Below are 25,184 nucleotides of genomic sequence, written 5' to 3'. Positions count from 1 at the left end.
TCAATTGCTTTAAAAATAACCTAACGCTTTCGGAATGTGGAAATAAACATGAAATACCCAAACATCTATAATTATACTCAACTCACCAAGACATGAAATATGTGATGCAAATATTTTCCTATTTTTTGCGAATTTGAAATTTCATTTTTAGTTTTATTTAAATCCAATAAAATTTAAAACTTAGTTTATGCACAATAAAAAAGTTTTCAAAGAGAACCCTTTTTCCCAATAAAATTTGGCTAAATATGTATTCCAAAATTGAATTTCATGTTTTTTCATGAAAAGTAACAAAATGTCAGTTTTGAAGCAAGCTCAATGTCATCTAGGTGAGCACTATGAGTCTAAAGAAGGTATGAGAAAGTTATTGGATATGTCTCACGATTCAAATTTCGAAGTTTGTTTGATTACAAAGTTTTTTGTAATCTCTACCAATAAATGTAGCAATCCATTTTGGAACATTCGTAAAATTCCAGCAGAGTAATTCATGAAAAATCCTTTCGGTGTTTTTAAATTTAGTCATATGTTGCTATAAGAAGAAAAAATTTGATTTTATGAACTTTTTTGCTTGGTCTATAAAAGGAGCCTGACTTTTTAAACTTTTTTTGAAAAACAATAAAAATCAAATTTTAGGAAATTTTACATATTTTCTTAATTCGCAAAAAATGACAAGTATTTGACTCACTTTTTTGCGGAATGGTGATCAGCATGAAATTTTCAGTGGCTTTTGAACATAATTTAGAAAGTGTTCAATTCGTAATTCCGATAGAAGTTGGTTATATCAAATGCAGAGGAAAAATTACACGTTAATTTGCAGCTAAACATGTAGAAGATAATCGAGATCGGACTGTACTGAAGGTTCCCTTGTATTGAGATAAAATTTACAGTACTTAAAGATTTGCGTGCAACTTGAGTACTTTTGAATTTTCTACTTGCCGTTAGAATTTTCAAAAATATGGTTATGTTACAAATGCAAGTAATTAGTAGCTACATATTAGTTGGAACTGCAGTACCCGCCTAACATATTTTGGGGCGAAAATGTTGTACATAATAAATAATATTTAAATTGTGAAAAGGCCCGGTCCCTAAACATACCAGGCCCGATAATTTGGCGGTACGGCTCTGACCGAAAGTGTTCTCTCGTAAAATATCAACTGCCGAAAAAAAGACGATCATCTTTTATCCAACCATGTGGGATTATGTGTGAACAATAACTTTTAGAACATATTTATATTGTAATCGTAGCATGTGCATGTTTTATTTCATAGCTTTAATTCTGTACGTGAAAACAGTAAAGTGTGAACCGGGAGGCTTACGTATTAATTATACATGCAGATTAGATGGTAAACAATATTTTGAACGTATCATTATAGCCATATAATTATAATGTAGTAGTAAATGCATATCTCGTGAATATTCAGTTCATGAATATTGTTATCAGTACTTGTGGTAAATTCATCTCCCGAACAGAAAAAAAGAAAATTATCTTAAGCGCAAACTAATAATTATGTTTAAAAAAATGCTAACTCGTCTATACATGTATCTTCTGAACTAGTAACACAATAAAAACCTGATTTATTTTAATTCTAACAACTATGACGAGGGAGGTTTGAGAGCAAATGAGAGTCGAGGACGTGAATTTTTCTTGCCAAGGATTTTGATTTGTTCGGATTTCACTGACTTTTCCATGTCCCTCTCCATTCTCTGCCTCTCCTCGTCAAATCGTCGCTGTTCTTCCACCATGGCTAAGCGTTCTTCAGCCTGTGCAATTAAAATAGCATATAGATATTAGTGTACCATGGCATATTAAAAATTACACAAGAATTAATGTATGTACGAATTTAAGTACTCACCAATTTTCTGTGCGCTTCTTCGATTTTCTTATTGTTTTCCTCCATTATCCTGAAAACAAAATAAAAAATCATACAAATTATGAATGTACACATGCACAATTGCTTGACTTTATTTATCATAGTAACGCTCTATAACGGTTGCGCATTATGGAGAATTATTTCCCAAACATGTTTTCTTGCTCTTCTGCATGCATTCCATTCCACATGCAATTCCAACAAACAAATGCAATAAAAATCCAGAGATCATGATTAAACTTGTCTTTTTCTGTCGTCTGTCGTCTTCCAACAATTTCTCAAATTTTTAGTTTTCTCACAATAATTTCAGTTTCTAATAAAAATACCTAGATTATTGCTGTCACCTATCATCATTAATTCCCAGTTTCTGCCGAAAATACAGGTAATGCACCTAATTGGTTCTTTCCAATCATCCCTTTCAATTTATCTATTCCAATGATTTTGTTCTCGTCTTCGTGCCTTATTATATTGACGTTAATTAATTTTATCCATTTCATTTCATTTCAGGATCATGCCACCCACAAAGAAGACAGAGGGCAAGAAAAAGTTACCACCACTTCAGCAACTCCGGAAGCAGGGGTATAAGTCGAAAACGGTCAAGACGGTCAAGTGTCCAGTCCCGGACTGTCCTGCCTGGTGCAAAACGAAGGATGCGCTTCGGAAGCATACAAAAATGTATCACATGGGGACAGTAGAACAGTAAGTTTCCACTTTGTTTATGATTGACTTAATACTTCTAATTCTAAGAATTCACACCGTACTAATGAATTGTATATTCTACTCTATATTTTCATAGGCGAACTGAGATAACGCAACGGAAGAGGGAGGCCACACGGAGGACTTTCGCGAGCCGAGAATTCAAGCAGTACATTCAGTACATGGACAAAGTCCCTATCAATCAAGGACCAGTGGACCACGATGGATTCATCAACGGAATTGAGAAGAATATGAGGGAAGTCATCACTCAGGAAAGGGAGGCAGTCACCACCAACTACTGGGGTAACGTGATCATCCTCCTTCCAGCCGAAGCCGAAAAAATCGGAATACAAGAATTTTTAAAACAACACCACAACGACCCGTCGTGCATTGGATTCGTCTACATTGGGAGTTGTGCTGACAGTGGAGGGTGTGAAATGCATCAAAAGCTAGTTCTAGACGGCAAATGTCTATCATCTCCAGCAGCGATGTTGCTCGAAAAGGACGAAGGCGGAAACCTAAAATATTGCGGCTTTTTCCATGTAAGTAAACTATTTTGCAATTATATTAATTGGTGATGTGCGGGTAAGGTGTGGGTGAGTTACGAGTGAGAGGTGGGTGACTTATGTTACTTATTTTTCACAAACAGGAATTTGAAGGAGTAGATGATGTTGACGAGACTGGAGAAAATAAAATACTCAGATGGGAAGCATTTTATACGGTAAGTGTACAAATCTCAACATGTATTTGTTAAACGCGACTGGGAATATATACAATGCATCTTGTTGTTTTTGTTATTTTGCAGTACTTGGCACAATGCAACAATACTACGCAGATGTCTGCCACTCAAATGAATTGGACTTATTTAAACCAACGGGTTGAAATCAAACAGGGAATCAAATCTGGCCTCACTCTTTCTCACATTTTTATGGCTGCGCATCTAGGATGGATGAGAGGCAGTGTTGTTGGACCGCAAATGGGACATTGGGAGGGCGAAAGATTCCAAATTTGTTTCAAATACGAATGTTTCCGTCCCTTCAACACTGCAATGCCGGCAGAAGATGCTGCAAAACATGAAAATCCTGATTTTCAATCAAGACAGTTTGGGCTTCACTCCACAGCGGAAAGGAATTGGGTCTGCGAAGAATGTGGACAGCATTGCACAACGGATGGCGCCTTGTACCAACATCTTCGACTTTACCACAACTTTACAGAGGAGGAGTAAGTTGACATTTTTTTCAAATACCTTTTTACTGTTGGGTTAAGACGTCCTATCTATTTTTGCAGACGGGAAGAGCATCGTCAGCATCGTCGAGAAACCAATGCAAAGGAAAAAATCAAGCACCGGTTCCATTCCTACATTCACCACGCCGGATCAACACCAATCTTCAGCGGACCTCTTGAGCAAGACGGATTTGTCAATGAGATAGAAGAAGAAATGAGACGTGTCATCCAAGTGGAACGAGCAGCGGCACAGAAGAACTACTGGGGATACTGGTTGACGATTCTCCCGTACGCTGCCAAATCCATTGGATTGCAAAAATACTTGGAGGACAACTCACACGATCCAACTTGTTTCGTGTTCAATTATGCCGGGAGCTGCGGTGTTCAAGGAGGGTGCAACATCCACGAAAGAAAAGCTCGTCTGTCATCCCCAGCAGCCATGCTACTCCAGAAGGATGATGAAGGAAACCCAAAGTATTGTGCTTATTTACATGTAAGTTAACCATTTTACAATTATATGAATTAATGAGCAATGGGTGATGTGTGGGGAGGTATTGGTGAGCTATGGGTGGGCGTGGTGTGGCACACATGCACATTGGGGCCGGCCAATGGTAGGAAATTCCATAAATTGTTAGAATACTTTTTTTGAAATATTTGTGCATTTTTGATGGTGTGGGGTCGGAAAGTACGCATAGTATAATTTTGGTGTGACCACACCCCCCTGGGGGAGGAGTTGTCGCCGCACTAGGGGGTGTGGTTTTGAAAACTATTTCATTCGATAGATCTTTGAAAGCTACCCCAAAATGGTAACAGCTACAGCCCCGTACTACACTTCAAAGCAAAGTTATCGACGTTCAAAAATCGAAATTTTGCGTTTTGCGCCAACTTTGCGACCTCGTGGCGCAGTGCGCGACCGCATTCACGAGGTCGTAGATATCGCAAACGACGCTACCCACCCTGGACTTCCACCCTAAGAAAAAGATTGATGTGGGCACGCCTTGTTTGGCGACAGGAATTTTTTCAAAATCCTCAAAAATATAGCCGAAATAGCTGGATTATGCACACTAAAAAAAGGGTAGCTTCACCTATTTTATGCAAAGACTTCCGTCTGTCAGCAACGGATAGAGATAATCGAAATCGGTTTGCGGCATCATACATATTACCCCAGGAGGAGGATTCTATCAACCTTTGAGGTCAACCGGACCACACCCTTTTCCACCAGGGGGTGTGGTCGGGGCATGATCTCATTTTGCCATGTACAATGCCATGAGCATGCCATGTACATGGCATGCTCACCCACACCGTGTGGGTGAGCTATGGGTGACTTTATGTTGTGTATTTTCACAGGAATTTGAAGCAGTCGATGATGATAATGAGACTGGAGAGACCAAAATTCTACGCTGGGAATCGTTTTTTACAGTAAGCTAACCTAATCTGAGTGTAAATTCGTATTTTCATTTCATGCATTTTATTTTAATGCATCTTTTGTTGATTTTCAGTATCTCGCCCAATGCAATAATCGCACAAAGCACTCCACCGACCGCATGAATTGGGTCTTTTTGAATATGCGTACGGAAGTGAAGCAAGGACTCAAGGCTGGCTTGACTCTTCCCCACATTTGGGGTGCCACCCGCCTGGGATGGCAACGCAATCCATTTGTGGGACCTGCAGCAATTTACTGTGGCGAGTTCCCAATCTCATTTAATTACGACGGCTTCCGCCTGTATGAAATACCACTCAAACCAGAGGATGTCAAACCTAATGCAGTGGCTCAGAAGATGAAGCTGATCGAGGAAATATTAACTGAATAGTGTACTCACCTCTCAAGTTCCTCGCGTTTCTTTCGCTCTTCCTCCTACACAAAGGGAAGAGAAAGTATTAGACATGTTTCAAACCTCGGATGAAAGCAGGAGTACATAGCAAATATGTCACGGCATATAGTGTAGAAGAACAACATAATTAATATAACTTTAAATTTAATGGACCTGTCACTCTTTTTATGAAATCTTAACCCACTGAGGCCAGTACTAGCAAAGTAGTTTTACTTATCACTGCGGGGGTCCTACATGAATACATTAGATTAAACAAGTAGGCAGCAAAGTGTGGAGTAGGTACTGAGTGGGGACAGTTTTGTTTAGGTTTTAAGCTAAAATCTACAATTATTATTGGAATCATATAGTTAATCTAATAGTTTGTTGAGTTATTCTTAGGAAATTTTGTGAGGGAAATAATAATAGTAATAATAATTATAATTGAGATTCCGTCGGCCGCAGGATGTCAATGAGGGAGTCGGAGTCCTCTTGCTAAAAAGAAATTAAAAATGATTTGGATAATAGGTACATAAAAACTACCTGTCACGCCGTGCGTGGTCCATTCCGTAAAGTAGTTTGTTCTTTTTTTCGATCGTACGAGATCAATAAGCGTCACGCACAACTACTCGTCAAACTTACCAATTTCTTAGCTGACTGGACTTCCAGAGAGAGAAATGACTACATTATGAAAGATTTTGACTGCTCCGTCATCACCAAATCACCAGTCACGAAAGCTTCATGACATCATGACAAAGTTTTCTCTCTCAAAAGGACTGGAACAAAGTGGTTTAAGGTATGCAACGACAACGTGCGTCTATATATATGGAATTGCTCTCCGTCTCGCTCTTGTCTTACACACGTAAGTTAAGATAAGGCTACGTCAGTCGTGATGATAGGTCGATGGCATGATGCGATCACAACTACAAAAGCAGTTAGCTACAGTTTTACAATAGCTTTGCACATCTAGTCCGAGCATTAATATGACAGATGATACAGCACGGCTACTAGAAATAAAGTGTAAGTCTCTGGTCTTTTAGCAAATAAACGGTAGATTTCTGATGGATGGGCCTAACCCTAACCCATGGATGGAAAAAACAAGTAGGTATAATAATTTGCCCATAAACCAGCCACTAATTTCCATGTTAGCTCTGCTCCATTCCATGAATGCCATTAGCCCATTTTATTTAAGACCATTTGAATTAAACGTCTACTGCTGAGGGAAAGAGGGTGACCCACCCATATGCAATCTACAGTCTAATTGTTCCAGACCATTCATATTGATTTGATTTCACTTGATTGTATTAAAATTGGGAAACATATATTTCATTTTTATCTCTGAGAAAGTTGAAATAAAAAATATATATTCAATATCACAGTCAGACCCATAGGTACTAGGTTCTACTAGGTTTGTACAATTAATTAATTAATGGTGATCGTCAACTATAGTCATTTGATTCGTATTCTTAACCTCATTCTGACTGAATTTCTGATTCTACTAATACTGCAATTGCAATTTTTTATGGAGCAGAGCGAGAGCGAGGAAAAAAATTAGTGTGGAAATTCTTGGATGATACTGCAAAGCAAAATCTTCCTCGACAACCCCCCTTTTAACAAACACGTCATCGTCACTACAGTTTACGGTGGGCGCTGATGGAGCTGACGACGAGATCTGAGGAAGGTTGACATAGGAGTGGGTGTGGTGGTGGTAGTAATAGCAAAAAATGAGCTTGACGACCCCACAACAACCGAGCTGTTGACTTGGAGGACTTGGATCCTCGTCGTCATCTTCCATTAACAACAATTTGGGAGTATTTTTAAGAAGCAGGAAATGACTGAGAGAATGGTGAGCTACCTCTCGTTTCCGTTCTTCCTCCATCGCTTGAGCTTTCTGGAGTTGTAACTCTTTCATCATCTCTTGTTCGAGGGCTTCCTTGGCGGCCGTCACTCGTCGCAAGACTTCTTCCTCAATTTCCTCGCGACGACGCTCCAGTTCTTCTTCAACCCTTTTCGCCACCATTTCTTCGATCCGTTTGGCCGTCTCTTCTTCCACGAGTCGCGCTTCCAACTCTTTTTGTCGCCTGCGAATGACAAATATTCATTATAATTTTTCAGCCATAGCTTGCCTAGCTTGTACTAGTGCTAAGGTATGAAATTAATGATAATACTGTCGCATGGAAGGTAAAAGAAATAAATCTATAGTTAAGAACTTAATTCTACTCTCTCCACATTCATTTCTTTGCCCGTTATCTGGAGACCGGCCTTATCATTAACGGAATAAGCAGGTTGTGAGTAACGGGCCAGTAATAAAAATAAATCATAATTAAATTACTTCTACAGCAGTCAATACAATACCTTTGTCTCTCTAGCTCGGCCAGTCTTTCAATCTCTTTCGTCGGGTGATTGCTACGACTTCGACTTCTCGACGGGGCTGAACTATCACTGCTGCTGCTTGACCTATTTTTAAGGGAGAAAAAGAAAATCAATAAATTAGCTATACCCATCTTTTATGCCTTTGTACTACTAATTTAATTCAGACTTACGACGATCTCGGCGACCTTCTTGACTGTTCCTTCCTATTTTTCCTCTCTCGTTCCCTCAAACGTTCTCGCTCCCTTTCTGACCTGTCCCTCGACCTGGACCGTTCCCTTTTACTGCTTCGACTCTTTTTCGACTTGTGGCGACTCGCGTTGGTGTGTCTTGTCGCTGGTGAACGCGACCTACTCTTGCTCCTACTTCGCTTCCTCCCCATTGTATTTTACTATTTTATAAAAGTCCCCTTCTTATATCGTCGCGTACACACCTTACTAACAAAAATGACCCAATTTCCTCTTATCTGAAGTCGCACACAAAAAATAATCAAAATGGAGGACTCGCAGAGTTCGTTTACTTTTTATAATCAATCAACAAAACTTGAGCTCAAATTGCCCCGCTCCAGCAGTTCAATGCTCGTTCCTTTCCCTTTTTACTTGGATTTTTTTTTATTTTCTGGAGAAAGTTCTACTTTTGACAACTTCTTATCCGTTAACTTTTTCCTGTAACAACTTTCGACTCACTATTCGTCTTTCTTTTGTACCGAAAAAGAACAACCCGACGCGACCGAAGAAATAATCGACTACCACATTTCCTCTCTTTTTCAGCAGTATGTGAACAAATCTAATAAGAACAAAACCACGACGCAAATAGCAAACCGTGTGGAAGTAAAACTGCAGCAGAAATTGGGAGTGTTTTTGAAGAAAGACGAACGAGTTTGATCGAGCAGAGGCCGAATAGTGAGTGAGAGGTGAGTGAATCTCAACTTTCCTCTACAGATAGAGCTGCTTGCTTCTTTCAGCATTAGTCACATTTTCATATGAATGGCGTACAAAATCTCGGCATTTATGTTAACTGTATGTTAATAACACTGGTACCCTTATCGAAATGGATGACATTTATCGTTAATTACGACGGGTTTGATAAGGTGAAAGGATAAAAGTTAACGGAAATTGGTCGTTAGTCGGAGTGGTGAAAGTTGTAGTTGGAGGAGGCGGGGAAAGTGCGACGATGCCCAACCAGGAAATCGCCATCATTTTCAAACCCTGGCAAAAATTAGTATCGCAGATTCCATCCATCCAATTTTTATTACGACAAGCTTTTGGACTGGAAAAAAAAAGTTTTTCGAAATTTTTGTAAAATAGTTTCAAAATTTTGAGGGTAAAAATAATAGTATTTTTTGAGGTTGTGGTGGTTTGTTTTGGTTTGGTTTGGTGGGTGCATGTTATTTGAGAGAGGAGTGAATGAAACTGAAAAGAAAAGCACTTGACAATACTAAATATAAATAAATCAACAATCATTATTACAGTTATATCAGATTGTACAAGGTTTGATATGATTTACGAGTAATTATTTACATAATAAGAATAACAATGGCCTTATGCTGACCTGACCTGAGAAGGAGAAGATATGAGATAAGATTCAATACATTTAATAACGTCAAGGGAGAAACTCGAGTCATCAAGCTAACAATAGTTCAAAATTGTAAAGTCACATAACATAACCTTATCACATCAATAAGAAGAAAGAAAGCACTGAAGAATCAATACTTGATTATTACCTTATGTTATTAGTGTGAAGGACAGGTCAGAGGTAAGTACAATAGGAGATTTGAGCTATTTTTGAGATTATTATTTTAAATGTACAAGACTTTAAAATTTGTGTGAAATCTTTCTCCAGTGCTCAAGAAGAGGGACATAACATAACACAATTGTTACATAACAAACCATCCAAAGCGAGAATAAAGAGTGATAAAACGAGAAGTATTCAGTTGAATCGTAGTAAATGTAAGTGTACAAATAGTATATGAATTTCGTCACAAGATTTGTTGGTTGGCACTACTAATAACAATACTTTCTTGATTTAATAGTTCAAGTGTTCTATATTGGTGAATAAATCACTGTTGAGAGAGCTGATATCATCCATTGTATTCAGCAGCATTTAAATATTTGTAAACTGTAAATATATACTAGGTAAGTAATGGTATTGTTGAATTTTAATTTAATTTTGACCTTTATAAACATGCTACAGTAATGTGTATAACTCTTTTGCAGATTCAAAAATGTTTTGGAGCAGCGCAACAACCTCTTCGAACATTGATCAAGTTCTTGACGATGCGGGTGTCACATTACAGAAAGTTCTCGAGCAGGATGAAGTTCTTCAAGAGTTACGAGCAATGAACAAAAAGTTGGTTGAATTTCTCTCCCGACCTGAAAGTCTGAACGGAATGATTGATCTAATCACCACCGAACCTTCACCCGACACGCCTCTTGCGTCCCAGTACAAACTTCCAAATGTGGTGAGCAGGAAAAACCAGTTAACCTTGCACGTCCAGTGTAGAAATGACATGAACTTTTACAGTATTTCTTGCACATTTTCCCTAGGCTTGCGAAATCCTCACTAGCGACAACTCCTTTATCGAAAAAGTCACCGGAGACAAACTCCACTTAGAAAAGCTCTTCTTCTTCTTTCGCGACAAACCCATTCCCATAAACCCCCTCCTCGCGTCGTATGTATGTCGCGTGCTGAGCGAAATTATAACCAGGAAACTAGAACAGAACTGGTACTCTTATCAGTTAAATCTCATCCAAATTATGGGATATCTCCAGGTAATTATATAATCTTGTGTACTACCAGATTTGTAAAATGTTATATACATATTTTTTTCTTCTTACTTTTAGTCTGAAGCCGGCGTGTTATCCTGGCTCTTAAATCATTTGGATTGCTCAGCCGTTTGCGAATTCTTTTTTAAACTTATGCTAAACGTGGAGGGACAGGATATGCGGAATTCGCTTTACGATTGGTTGGTAGAAAAAGAGAGGCTCATATTGAGGATTATGGAAAAGATGACGAGACACGAGTTAGAAGAGGTTCATGCCAATGTGTCACGACTAGTGGGGGATTTGCTTTACGCCTTCCAGGATGAGATAATCAACTCATCGCAAGACAGAAGTACAGAGTGTGACCCATTCTTGCTCGCCTTAAGGTATTCAAAGATATTATGCATTTGTGCTTAAATACTTCGCATCGCAAAATATATACACAATACACCAATCGAAATCTAATAATTTGAATTGTTTTCCAGGAGTCACGAGACTATTACAACCTTGCTAAACACGTTATTTACACCAGATGCCATATGTGAAATGTCGATAATGCACGGACTCGGTAAATTTAATTGCATAAAAATAGGCCAAAACATTTATTACCTTTAACTAAAAAAGGATAACAAGTTATTCTTTCTTGTTTCATTTATAGACCTCGTCCTCTCCCTCCTCGGAGTGACTCGAAGATCTCCTCGTCAATCCGGCCGAAACGACTCCTTGGACGAAAACAACGAAGGAATTATTTTATCCGAAGCCGTGAAAGGTGAACTCCTGGCAAGAATGCCCACCTTGTTGAACCTGCTCCAGTCTCCCGTAGATCCTAACCCACTCCCCATGTCTTACGGCCTCCTAGAGAAACCTGTGGGGTTGGGGAGACTCGCAATAGCGAAATTCATTGCTCACTTGTTTACTCTAAATGACGACGAGCTCAACATGGGGATGATTCAGTCTGGCGTGCTGTCCCAACTGCTCGAACTTTTTTGGACAAACCCCTGGAACAACTTTTTGCATCGGTATGTCTGCAAAATCATGATCTGCATCGCATTGTCCGCCCAACTATCGCCGGGTTCTGCAGCCTATCTTGTGGAAATGGGCGTATTTAAGAAAATTCTGGAAGTGTTTGAAAACAAGGAGCTCAAATGTGGCTTTAGAGGTAAGCCCAAACAACTATGAAATTTTGGTTAAATAGTTCTTAATTTGTTAAATATAGTTAAGTTAATTTGAAAATAATTTTATAATAATATGTACATGTGTGATTTACAGGTCATCTCGCTAAAGTGGCATCTGCCTGGGGCGAATCATCTACTGTAGAGACCGACGGCCCCAACATAATCAAAGACTTGATGCAAAAATTAGAGGAAACGGATCCGGACTTTCATGCGAAATGGGATGTATTTTATTCTGACACACTTGAAAATTACTTTTCTTCCGAGAAAGTCCTCCTCGCTGGTGTTCACCCGCCTGCGTCCGGCATCTTATCTTCGGGTGCAGGGGTTGCGCTGCCTTATGGAAATAATGACACGGACACTTCCTTCTCCACCGGGTCTGGTGCAATGCAATGGATGGGATTCACGACGGCATCAGACTGCAGAGATAGTATCATGAATGTCGATTTTGACACGGCAGATTCCCTCCTTAACCTGTCCATTGGAGGAGGCTGTGGGGATGACTCACCCTCCTCTAAAGCCAAATCCATGTTTGAAATGTTTTGCAATGACAAGACAAATTCTTTTGACGATGATGACGATGACGATGAGGATGACGACAGTAGAAAAAAGAATTCCTTCGACCTTAGCTCACCCGATAGCGACTCTCTCGAGGAGGAACATAATAAATGGACTGATCACGTGCATTCATCATCAACAAGGGGTGTTAACTTGAGTAACACTACAACTGCAGTTGGCGGTGGCGGCGGCTACGATGACGACATTTTCTCTATACCACCATCAGATCAAGGCACAGCGAAAAGTCCACCAATCTCTATTCCGGAAGGATTAGGAGTTGATCCTTGGTCAAATTTGGAACCATCAACATCGAATCCTGCTGGAGGAGCAGTAGGAGAAGGCGAGGAGGAGGACCCTTGGGGAAATCCTGACTTGCTTTTTAATTCTGCAGCTGCAAGTGGTGCTCTTGGCGAGGAACAAGATATACCTAACCCTCTTGCGCCATTTGAAAATACCCCTCCCGTCGTCATAGACTGGGCAAAGTTCGACCAGATTGTCCCTAAAGAAATCGGCCCAGAATGTATACCTTTGGATGATGGTAGTAGTAACATTAAAAATGGAGAACAGCCGGACGATGGCGATGAGTGGGCAAACTTCGAATCAGCACCTTTCACTCCAAAAAAGGAGGAAGAAAAAGTCGAGAAAACCGATGAAGAAAACAACCCTTCTTCCGCAGTAGTGTCAAATATTATAGTTGAAGTAGACGATGGGGATCAGATTGAAGTTGGTAGTATCGTGGACGTGGACGTCGTGGTAGACGTCGTCAAAGTAGAAGACGTTGTCCCTGAGGAGGATGTCCAGCAATTCCAGTCACCTACAGCCAAAGATGAAACTAAAACCGTCTCTTCTTCGCAACAACAGCAACAAGAAGTGTCTGCTACCAACTAACAAATAGCTGTGCTTAATGACAAGAAATTATTTATTGCTTTGTTTCGATAACGTCAGGTCAAGTATAGTAGGTCGAGGTAGTAGACAGGCATGATCCACCTAATTACTTACACCACCATCCGGATCGAACTGGACATCATAATTCGAAGCGTATCTTATCTTCTATATAATATATTTATAAAAATATATAAATCAACATCACCAGGGTCTCATAATTTTGATGAATGAAATTGAAACGGTGTGAAATAATGCTGAATGAATAATGGTTTCGTTTCGTTTTATTGTCTCAGTTTATATTATTATTATATTATATTATTATTATCGATTACTATCACGTACGTACAACAACCAATTACGACAACACACTTTTGTTTGTTTTTTCCTAATTCTAGTGAGTGATTACGTGATTATTAGAATCAATCAGTGATAAAATATTATATTCATTGATCCCCTGGTACTATTGAGTGCAGTAATTATTAAACCTGTAAGCAGCAGCAGCAGTTTAGTAGAGTTGAGTGATATGTACACGACATGCATTTGATTGCCTTAAAATTATTATTAAAAATAATTAAATGTTCGTATTTAATTGATGATGATTATTAATGTATTTGTGGGTGTGACTTTCACCCTTTTTGCCTTTCCATCGTGTGGGATTTTTTGTCTTGTCGACTTTAATGTTATTATTATGATTGCATTTTCCTCTGATCTTTATTGCGAGCATGTTATGTTACAAAGTGCGTGTTTTGTGTCTTTTATTAGTATGTCATGTAATTAAACAGATTGCAGAGATTGTTACAAAAAAAATTGAGTTTAGTTAACCATGTGCCCGAGAACTGAGCCTCTTCTTACTATTAAAAACTCTCGTCTTGTGAGTATCGCAAAATTATCATCATCCAAAAGAAAAAAAGTGTAGAATAGATTATACTGCTACTACTTATACTTAACTATATATATATCTATAGTATATATATGGTTTAGACATCGAGGAGAGTGGTAAGAATGAACAATAAACTGTGATTTGATTTTCCTTTATTGCTTCAAATATAAATATTCTGACATTGGAATAAATGTACAAAAATGAAAAATAAGGTGTGTCGTCCAAAGTTTATTTTCATGATTCGTGCATTTCATAATTTTATACAATGTGCTTTCACTGCTAGCTTGCGCTGCAATTATGTGGGGAACATGTGCGTGAGAATTCTCTAACTTTTATACAGATTTTTTAGGTGAAACATTATGAAACGGAATGTGAAAGTTGCATTCGTGGGATCAATCCCATCCTGCTTCGCAAGTGTGACATGGCCCATAACTTTCACCCAGGGGAATTCTTCGTCCACTCCAAATGTATACAGATTGTTTACTTTCTTTCACCAATTTTTCACTAGTTGATCTTTAAATGGAGAAATATGCCTGCAATTTAGGTCATCAAAGTTGAAACTGGTTCGGGTGGAACTCACTACCTTTCTCTGGTTGGGGGCAGTGGTGGTGGGCATTCCAGTCGAGATGGGGATAATGACCTGCTAAAAATTCACGCCAAACTGGGAGCTTCCCTCGGCCTTGGAGAAGGAGACGTCGTCACTGTCCAACCCCACTCGGGACCTTTCACTGAAATAAAAAATGCTCACGTCGTCTGCGCTTCGGCGGATGATTGGGAAATTTTGGTAATTTCAATGAGTATTTTACTTAATAAGGTTGAAATCCTAACCGACATGTGGTGGACAGGAATCCAATACAGACGCGGTAATTAATGGTTTACTAAACCAACTCCGAGTCGTCTATCTGGGCCAAAAGTTTCCCTTTTGGGTTACAAAATCTCTCCAAATTAACCTCAAGATTGAACTCCTGGACCCTCCTGTGACTCAATTTGGGATTTTAATGGACAATAGTGAAATCATTGTGCAGTCAATTTCATCTGTCGTCTCTCATCCGCTGTCTATGATGACCAAGAAACTTTTCAAATTGAGAATTCATCCAATTTCCATACCAGATTCGGTCCTCTCCACTTTCCCAACGTCTTCACTAGTGCTTAAAAATACAAGAAACTGCTTCGTTTTTCGAGAAAGTTTGACCAAACTGAACAAGACCTGTGATGACGATAGCCACGAATCTAATCAATGTTGCGATCCATATTTTCTGGCCGATTTATTACTTCCAAGCAATGTTAATGTAAAGGTGAAAGTTTTCCTGTTGGAATATTCTGAAATTAGTGCAAAACTATTGAAATATTTTTACGTCACGAATCCTCCCTGTGTTTACGTCCATCCTGAGCTAATCAGGGAGTTTGACATGGAGGTAAAGTCTTATATTTGGATAAAGGACTTGAAAGATGAAACTGGAGGAGACGATGTACCGTCGGGTAAATTATGCCAGCTTGGAAACACGGTGGATAGCTTTCTCCAAGATAAGAATCGCATCGTTGATAAGTGAGACAAACCCTGAAATCACATTTCTCATTTTTCCTAGTAAGCAAACTAATTTGCAATTTTATGTACATAATTAGAATATTTTCCTCCCTGCTTGACGAAAGTCAACTATTTGTTGAAGCATCGCTTTCACTCGGGAGTGAAAGTAGTCATCCATTCATCGGACCTAATAACGGGTCACTGCTTATTGAAGGTCTTATCAATTTTATGATAATCTCAAATTCCCCTTGTATAATTAATAATTTATTTCTCAGGTAAAATGGGAAGTGGAAAGAGTTGGATTACCACCACACTGTCCAAAAGAGTTGAAAGGTCCCCCTACTACGTTCACTGTGAATTCATATCCTGTTCTAAATGGAGGGGAAAAAAGCCAGAAACGATGGAGAAAGAACTCAGAGTCATATTGGAAGCTTGCGTCAGGTTGCAACCTGCACTTCTAGTGCTGGACGATCTCGATGTCATAGCTCCCGTGGGGTTATCGCAGCAGGAGAATCTGCAGGAACAGTTTCTTCATTTCAAGTAACCCCATTATGCTAATTGTCGAGTGTGATTCTTTATATAATTTTTTGCAATCAGAATTTGCGAGACGATACGAGAATCTCTGTTGGCATATAGTGGACAACATTTAACCGTTGTGGCCACCACGAAAAGTAAGGAAGCCCTTAACCCTTACTGGAAGTCTAGGCCGGGGTTCCATTTCTTTCACAAAACTATCGTCATTCCTCCACCAAATTCAGTAAAAAGCATAAAATACTTACAAGTTAATTCTTGATATACTTACTTGTTAAGTTTGCTTCTGTACGAATGACTACGTAGGTCGAGCGACTCTGCATTTTCGAAGAATGTCTTACTCGATATAAAGTCTCTGCACATCAAATATCCTCACTAATTAGTGATCCTCGTGTTCAGAATCTACTAAAGAATACTCACGACCTATATGCATCCCCTCGTTTTATTTCTACCATTGCTAAAAGATTTGCATCATCGCTCATTACACGAGACGGTCTAAATGAAACTGACGACTTCACAACTTTGGATAATTTCATATCTGACGAGATCAAATTTTACGACATGGAAGGGAACGTTGGCGAAAAGAGTGTAGTTCACGTCAAGTGGGAGAATGTTGGTGGACTACACAAAATTAAGCAAGATTTAGTGAAAATTCTTCAATGGCCAATTAAGGTACATAAATACATAATATGAGAATTAAGTCACTAATTTTTCTCGATGAGGATTTTATTAACGATGTTAATTATTCATCCTATCAGTACAAGAAATTTTTTGAAAATGCTCCGATAAAATTGCCCTCTGGAATTCTTCTGTACGGATACCCAGGCACTGGGAAAACGCTTCTTGGCCTGGCAATTCCTTCCTTAGTGCATACAAAATTCATCCACATTAAAGTACTTAAATCCCCATTACGTTTTCATTTACTCGTTATTATCACGCTATTTAATTTAACAATAGGGTCCAGAGCTATTGTCGAAATACATTGGAGCAAGTGAACAAGCGGTGCAGGACGTCTTCAAACGGTATTTTTACTTTGTAATAAATAATCTCTCTGAAATTGAACTTATTTTAGTTTTTAACATTCTAGAGCAAGAAATTCCAGCCCTTGTGTAATTTTCTTTGATGAATTCGACAGTCTTGTTCCACGGCAAGTATTTAAAATTGACATTTCATATTTATTTTTTACTCCTTTTACATTTTTCATATGGACAAGAATGGAATCTAGCTTTCTTTCATAATATCCCCGACACCTCAAATATAGAACAAGCGGCATGATCCACATACAAAAAAAAATCCTGCAACATTCTTCACGAACTGACATAGTTGACATGATTAATGAAGAAATTAACAATCAAAATGTGACCCAACTTAAAAACGTTCTTTTTTATGCATTGTCAAATCTCTCATACTGGACAATTGGTCCATCCAGAAAAGGACTTTAAGAATCCTCTGCACACAAAATACTGTATCCCCTCTTCTTCTCTTATCGATTGTCCCACATGATAATAAATAATGATTATGAAATTGAAGACAACAATATTCCACATTTTCACGATACCACAACCAACAAAGAAAAGGCAATGAAGCATTTCAGCTTTTAACATAGGACAGAGAAAGAAGATGATTGTTGTCGGAGCCATATTATTACGTGTGTGTGTGCATGCATGCATACTTCTTCCTAAGTAAAAAGGGTTGCATTCTCCAACCAACTATACCATTGTTGCCTTTTTGGTGGGTGATTGTTGGGGCTGGGAGTGTGAAGGTGAGAAGAAAGCAGTAGTGAATGGACACCTAATGAAGGAGGAGGGGCCTTCTCACCTCCATTATTCTCATTATCATTTATTATTTCACGTTTATTTTGGAATAAAAGTTCAAAACGAAATCAAGTATGAATTCGTGACGTCGTACGAAATGCGTTCTTGGATGCTTCACGAATCGAGTGTGGTCCAATTTTATGCAAAAGAAAGCAAAATTATTATGAGAAACGTGGGCCAAAATCTTGCAAATTACAAAAAATTCATGCATTTGCCGGTATTTTTTTCACCAAATTATTTATTATTAAACTGCTGCACAGTCGCATTAAATAAATCGGTTAGATGAGGAAGAGACCAACACACATTATTTACAAGGGAAAAAATCCACAAAAAAATCCCACGCCTTTGTTGATTGTTTGTCATTGTTGGTCCCACAAGAGAGCTGATTGTTGTGCGAGCTTCCATGTAAAATTTATAAATTCGGCCGGAGCATCGCATTGTTAAAGGCGTGATTGTTCCCATTGTACGCGGAGTAGATTGTCGCCTTGAAGTTAGTGTAGCCTTCTCTGTCTATTAATGAGAATTAAAAGGGTTTTGAGTTATGAGATGTGAAAAAGTCAAGAGGAAAATATTGAAAGGCAATCGTGGACCGTTTATAAATTGATAAAAGGAGAATATAATGAATGAATGGTGGTCAAATGAATGGGATTTATTAATAAAGAATTTCCTTTGTTGCTGGTGGAGCAGATATATTTTATGAATTTATGATCTGTGTAGGCAGATAAGTGGAGGAGAGAGAGAGAGAGATAACAACAACGAGGATGAGGATTGACACTCACTCCAAAATTATTCAAAACGATAATAATAATGGGATAACTGAACTGATAACGAAATAAATGAAATGTATAAGGAATATTATGGAAGTGGAGAAGGTTGTGTGCGTGTCGTTGTTTACGAGTATGTGGTATGAAATCTTAAGAGATGAATCTCAATCTCGCCATATTTTTTGACGGAAGGGATATTTATCATTGTTATCGGACTATTGTTCATGACCACTCTCTGATTGTGGCTGAGATTTTACGACTATATGTAAACCTATGTATGTTGTATGCACCTATAGTGGTTTAATTTCAAGAAAATTTGCTTGAGATGAAATTAATACAGGTTTTAATAATTTTTAGTCGTGGCCATGATTCTACCGGAGTGACGGATCGTGTCGTGAACCAATTTTTAGCTGAGATGGATGGAAGTAGGAATTTGCTCTAATTTCATGATTTTTTTAAAAGTATGTAAGCATATGTGCCAATTGTTCTACAAATGGTTTTGCTATTTATTCTAGTTGAGGGTGGATTAGGAAAGGGGGTATATTTAGTGGGGGCAACATCCCGTCCAGACCTTATAGATCCAGCCGTCCTCCGACCCGGCCGATTAGATAAGCATCTCTTCTTCGATCTACCCAATAAAGTTTGTACCCCACTAAAATGTGCATCATTGTGTTACTTGTAGTAATTGTGTACGCATTAATTTCATAGGAGGAACGGATTGAAATCCTGTCTCATCTCGGGGCTCAAGTGAATCTCCAACTTTCTCCAGAAACAAACTCGCTGGATTTGCTGGGAGAGGGGATGACCGGTTTGACTGGGGCGGATATCCACGCCCTTGTCTGCAATGCTCAACTCGCCGCAGTACAAAGATACCTAGGTATGGAATAACTATGTAACATGGAAAGTTTCTCTGTTTTTCTACTGCTGCTGGTTTGGCTTAGGATTAATAAGACCGACAAATAATGAATCAATATTTATTTTGCAACAACCCTTAATGAGAACAATAATCCTTTAATTAAGTACTTGTAATAATTATTATTTCTTTCTCAAGAGATTACAAATGGTTCATTATGAACTGAATGTAATGTGACGTGTGTGAATTATTGCCAGTCATTCATGTCGTCTCTTTAGTTTTGCCTCATTCTCCACTTCAAAAAATGAGTTGTATTTTAACTTTAACATGCATGGTGATGCTAGAATAATACACACTTCTCATCCTCAGTTCGTGCAATTAATTACGGAAAGTGACATGGCGATAATGATTTCCAAAATGTGTATGCAAATGAATGCCACCACGTTTATTATGTGGCTTAATTGCGGTTTGGTTGTTAGCAATTTTGTATTTACGTGTTTCCTGCTAACGGTGGTTTTGTTCGGTGAAATCTAATTTCTCCGTCCTTTTTTCCACTTGATTAGGGAAACTGGGAAGTTACTGGAATAATGAAGCCACTTCAGAAGAACAATGCCCCTCATCGGCTGAGCAGCTAGTGAATAAGGTGGATTAAATATTCTTTTTTTGCTATTCTGGGATTGACCGATACAGTTAGAATGGGTGATGAACTGTATGAATATTGATTGGATTACGTACCCTGATCGGACGGATGATGGATTGATGGAAATTATGGTCGGGCTGGAATTTCCAGAAATGTCAAAAGAGGGATTATGTAATGCTATTGTCTCACGTTTCTCCACTTTTGTACATAATCATCCATAATCTCAACAATTGTGTTTAGACCCCTTTATAATTAAGCTATGTACGATTTCTATACATATTTTGTTACACTTCTTGCATTATTAAATAATTTCCAGGATCTGACCCCAGCCGACATTCCGGTGAAAGTCGAAGACTTGGCCGACGCTCTGTCCGCCTTTCGGCCTTCACTTCATGGCGAAGAATTCACTCGGTTTCGAATCATGTAAGCAAATAACAACAGACAAAAGGATGTCTTATTTCCTGCATTGAATTGTAAAATTTTATACATTTTCTCTTTTAAAGCTACGAAACATTTGCCATGGGCGGTAGTGGAAGTGGAGACACACGCCAAATCACTGCTGGAAAAAGGGCAACGTCAGCTTAAAAATCAGTGAATAAAAAAGTTGGTCAATAATTTATGTCCTTTTTCTATCCTGCTTGGGAGGGAGTGAGGGAAAAAAGACTGCTGATTGTTGATTATGCTCAAGGGACTAAATTTTCAATTCAGTCTCGAAGAATCTTTTATTATCATGATAATTTATGAGAGTGACTGCTTTATAATAAGAAGCAGGCACAATTTACTCTATAAAACTCTACCTACAGAATATTGTGTACATATTTAGTATATACGACTTATTTGTTCAAATAGTTTTTATTTTCGCTGTGTACAATCTTCAACTTGAATGGTTGATTGTTGTGCATGTTGTCAAATAAAGTCGACTCTGCTCAAGTCTCAATGTTATATAAGCAATACTATTTATTAGTTTGCGGTTGGTTGGTTAATTTAGATTTGCATTTTTATTCGAAAACTTATCGAATCTCTTCTTCTTTCTCTCTAATATAATCCTGCGTTGGAATTTGATGCGAAAGTTTTTCACTTCTTCTTTCAATTCTGGCATCTCTTTTCTTATTTTTTTGTATTTTTGTCTGCATATATAATCCAAGTAGAAAGGAGAATTGAGAAAGTCTTTGCATGGACTTTGTCGGATTTATATTCATAAACTTTCAGCAATTCGAATAAAATAGATTTGTCAGCAAAAATGCTAATTTCGATTTGATAATAAGTTACGTACTGCGTAATTTCGAAACGATTCTAAAAATCGGCGAAAGTACATACTTTTTAAGGCTCTGTACCAGTAATTCACCAAGGTATTTAATTACCCTTACTACCCAAATTTCTTGGGACTGAAGCACGATAGCATGTTTTGGAAAAAAGTCGTTGGTGGTAAATTTATCAACATATTTTTTAATGAAAATATGATGTCACCCAGTACCACCAACTTCGCGAAAAAAATAAAACTGCCATTAATGTTTTAAAAATTTCAAAAGACGTTCACAATTTTTGGAGCATTTCGACGTTCATAATTCTTGTGCATAGCGGTAGAGAATAGCGTGGCGCAGATGGTATAATAGGTCATTTACCCTGATAAGCAATGGTGGACAGTTTTTCTCTCAGAAAAGTTTGCACTGACCCAATTACGCTCTCTTCTTTAAAAAATAGTAAAATTCTGGAAGTGTTCTGGAGTCTCTCACTGATTAATCCACCTCGGCTATAGTGTTGACCACAACCTCTAATTCAAAATTTCGTGCAAAATACGCTAATACCGACAGGAACGTCTTTTGAAAAGTTGCATCCGGCTAGTTGTCAGGTAGTATATAAGATTTATGTATTGAAAAAAAACTCGAATTTTCGAATTTTGAAACTTTGAATTCATCAAAATATTCGTATTCATAAGGGAATCTAAAGGTAATCAGCAAGTTAGGGCCTAGTTCGTATTTATTTTTCATTCACTTTTGACTTATTAATTTTTCCAAATGTGCTTCCCCCATATTTCCAGGGAGAGGGGGGGGAGGTTTCATATAATTTTAAAATTAATTGGGTAACTAAGGTCAAAAACATATTTGGGTGGTTAAAGTTGGTACAGAGCCAAGATTATTTGACACCTTATCACTGTATAAGGTTACGACAAATGCCCGAGTTACAAAATGAATTTTCGTTTTAAAATTGTCGTGGGTTACAATTTATTTTTTAAATATTTTGGCTGGAGAATTGGTTTTTCGCCCATGGGAGAAAAACCAATTTTGAAATAATTTTAAAAATGAATATTTTTTTGCAACTTGACCATTTGTCGCAACCGTTAAGGGAGAAGCGTTACCTAGATACTTAATGTCAAGCAATCGTGGTACAGAGCCTTAAAAAATAGGATTTTTTTCAGTATTATTTCCAATAGAAATTCCTAATAACGACATTGATTCTTAAAATATTTGCTGGCACCATTTATTGGAAAACTATTAATCACAATTATGAAGAATTTGTGACACTGTCACCCCATTCAGCCTTCATCATTCACCATTATTGTTATAAATGTCACTCTCCCCTCATTGTATACATATGTACAGCTATAGATCTATGTCATTGCATCATCATCACCTTGGCTTGGCCCCACATGCGGTGATATTATAGCTAAGAGGATGTCACTTTTCTCACCTGCTCTGTTAACAATTATTCTACTAAAAAATCCAGACACCACGTACATATGTACAGTAATCAAGCATGATTCTCACTGGTTAAAGAGGGAGGAGGATGAGATGAACAATGCTTAAAAAAAGTAGACACACATGGAATTGCACGTCGCTTAAATTCATTGTGTCCTCTCATTAAGGACACAAAGCCAGAATTGTATTGTGTGGTATTCCGACCTCAAGGATTCGACAGGGTTATTATTAATGATTCTATGGATTGTCAAGTCAAGCGAGGGGTCACCTCACTGAACTGCATTGTTGATGACACCTTTATCAGTCCTCTCCTACTTTCAGTCTTTCTTCACGTTCATATGTGTCAAAAATGATTACAAGTTTGGATGTCATGTTAAAATGGTGCAGGTGGATGTGTCCCTTCTTCCCAGAAGATGTCAAGATTCTGTCCCTCATAAGATGATGACTGGCAAAAAAAGCAAACTTTGCATCAAAAATGTGAGACTTGTGTCAAAAGTTTGGTTCAAATTGTGACGTTTTTTCGATTTCTCGTCTTTGCCAATCGTCAACTTGTTTGATATTCGTGACGTGTCTGACGTGAAGAAAAAGCCCATTCTGCGTCTACGATGTAACACGTCCTTTCTTCTTTTCTCCGTCTATTTTCCCATGCATTCTTCCCACACAATGATGTGTGCCTTCGAGTCTCTCTGTTTGAAATGGTGCTTCCACCCAAATGTTGTCTCCTTTGATGTTCCGATGCGAATACGGAATCTGTCCACAATTTGTAAATGTTCCTCTGAAAATTTGGGTGAAATTCGGGTAAATTCATGGATCTTGTTGTGAATATCAAATAGTTGAAATCCAGTCAAACTAAACTGAACCACTCGACTGAGTCGGCTTTTATTATTCCTTTCGTAACAATTGTTGAAGGATCGACGTGTTTCTTTTTACTGGGATTGACTCTAAAAAAACTGGGGGATTCCATTCTCATGGGAGAATTGTGACAGGGTTTTTTGAGTTGAAGATGTTTTCAAGAAATGGTTTTCTATATTTACATAACGGTGACTTTAATCGGATAGATTTACACTTTCTTCCTGTTTTTAAGAATATTTAAAAATGTTCTTACATAAGTATACAATTTGGTTTTAAAAATCTGCCCAAAAGTGTAAAACCCGTTATTCTAATCGAAACCCTGTCCCAACTTGATACTACACAATTTCATTCTTGGTTGGCCATACATGCCGAGATTCATCTCAAAATCCCAACTTTCCTCTGCCTTTACTTTCCTTTCCTGCCTGGTATTCATGAGTGGAGTGAGATTAGTGTTATTTTCACAGCTCTTGATCATCACCTTTGTAAAAGGATCACAATATTCACACCAACACAATGAAGGACACAATTGGCCATTCTTATCGAAACTATTTGGTATTCCGTCAACCAACTCGAGTCCCTTTTTTGGGTCCATTTTATTCATTCCTCTCTCTCTCCTTTCATCCATTCCTTCGCGTCCACTCATTTATTTATTTCTATCCCACTAACTTATCCATTACGACAGAAATAAAATAAAATCGGCCAAAAAAAGAAGAAGAAGAAAGCGCCCAAACGGTTTCAAATTCTGAAAGAAAAGTTATTTATATTATTTATTTTGGTTTTTATGCTCCTTTAAAGGAAGGCCACGAATAAAATTGAATGAATGAATAAATAACTTTGTAATAAAGTGCTGTTTTTGGCTTGGATGGCTTCATCATTGACATCATTGAGGAAAAGGGTAGTGTGTGTGGACAGACAGAAATAAAATAGGGATAAAATAAAAGTGAGCTCTGGAAGGGTGGTTGTGCCCCTTGAATGAAGGGTGAGAGGTTGGCATTGGAGTTAAAAGAGCATGAAATGCGGTTTATTTTACATCAAGCAGGGAAATGAGGGAGATCCAGATAAAAGTCCCCTCGGGGGAGTGATTATGTTTCATTCAGCTCGTACATAGTTTGATTTATACAGAGAGAGAAATACAAATACGACTAGAGAGAGAATTAAGAAATTGTTATATTTAAGGTAAAAATTTGGGAAAATTCAACAAAATTATGATAATTTTAAATGGTCAACATTTGCCCTTTAAAATCACTACGTTAAATATTTACTGTTATAAAATGTATGTACTGGCTTCA

General features: G+C 38.0%; 3 protein-coding genes and 1 long non-coding RNA gene across 6 annotated transcripts; 3 read left to right on the top strand and 1 right to left on the bottom strand.

The window, feature by feature from the left end:
• Window positions 1–1,224: 1,224 nt before the first annotated feature.
• Window positions 1,225–8,791, bottom strand: LOC110842919 (UPF0430 protein CG31712). Of its 2 annotated transcripts, XM_022088788.2 has the most exons (6): window positions 8,137–8,771; window positions 7,949–8,050; window positions 7,449–7,674; window positions 5,606–5,640; window positions 1,851–1,899; window positions 1,225–1,758 (listed from the first exon to the last, which is right to left on the bottom strand). In XM_022088788.2, the coding sequence occupies exons 1-6, from the start codon at window positions 8,343–8,345 to the stop codon at window positions 1,591–1,593; spliced, it is 789 nt and encodes a 262-aa protein (XP_021944480.1). In that variant the 5' UTR covers window positions 8,346–8,771; the 3' UTR covers window positions 1,225–1,590. The 2 variants fall into 2 exon arrangements, 1 of the variants encoding a protein (XP_021944480.1); XR_002547381.2 differs by having other exon boundaries at window positions 5,606–7,674; window positions 8,137–8,791.
• LOC118434580 lies at window positions 5,115–5,796 on the top strand. Its single transcript, XR_004834111.1, has 2 exons — window positions 5,115–5,204; window positions 5,285–5,796. It is a non-coding gene; the product is annotated as an uncharacterized LOC118434580 (long non-coding RNA).
• Window positions 8,743–21,300, top strand: LOC110844999 (peroxisome biogenesis factor 1). 2 transcript variants are annotated; one of them, XM_035848387.1, is made up of 17 exons: window positions 8,743–8,876; window positions 14,570–14,687; window positions 14,765–15,004; window positions 15,066–15,766; window positions 15,844–15,959; window positions 16,021–16,285; window positions 16,343–16,502; window positions 16,583–16,948; window positions 17,035–17,169; window positions 17,234–17,298; window positions 17,364–17,423; window positions 19,212–19,279; window positions 19,370–19,494; window positions 19,563–19,731; window positions 20,271–20,350; window positions 20,664–20,770; window positions 20,851–21,300. In XM_035848387.1, the coding sequence occupies exons 2-17, from the start codon at window positions 14,580–14,582 to the stop codon at window positions 20,930–20,932; spliced, it is 2,847 nt and encodes a 948-aa protein (XP_035704280.1). In that variant the 5' UTR covers window positions 8,743–8,876; window positions 14,570–14,579; the 3' UTR covers window positions 20,933–21,300. The 2 variants fall into 2 exon arrangements, with proteins under 2 accessions (XP_035704280.1, XP_021947047.2); XM_022091355.2 differs by having other exon boundaries at window positions 8,753–8,876; window positions 14,561–14,687.
• LOC110844046 (serine/threonine-protein phosphatase 6 regulatory subunit 3-A) lies at window positions 8,907–14,428 on the top strand. The gene is made up of 9 exons (XM_022090155.2): window positions 8,907–9,718; window positions 9,806–9,912; window positions 9,996–10,098; window positions 10,180–10,424; window positions 10,510–10,734; window positions 10,807–11,111; window positions 11,211–11,293; window positions 11,384–11,884; window positions 11,995–14,428. Exons 4-9 carry the CDS (start codon window positions 10,188–10,190, stop codon window positions 13,341–13,343), a joined length of 2,700 nt encoding a protein of 899 aa, XP_021945847.1. The 5' UTR covers window positions 8,907–9,718; window positions 9,806–9,912; window positions 9,996–10,098; window positions 10,180–10,187; the 3' UTR covers window positions 13,344–14,428.
• Window positions 21,301–25,184: the final 3,884 nt, after the last annotated feature.

The sequence above is a fragment of the Folsomia candida genome, unplaced genomic scaffold (genome assembly GCF_002217175.1).
Source record: "Folsomia candida strain VU population unplaced genomic scaffold, ASM221717v1 Fcan01_Sc002, whole genome shotgun sequence".
Lineage (NCBI taxonomy): Eukaryota > Metazoa > Arthropoda > Collembola > Entomobryomorpha > Isotomidae > Folsomia > Folsomia candida.
Note: the sequence above shows the minus strand (reverse complement) of the source record. Positions and strands in the feature narration are given on the sequence as shown.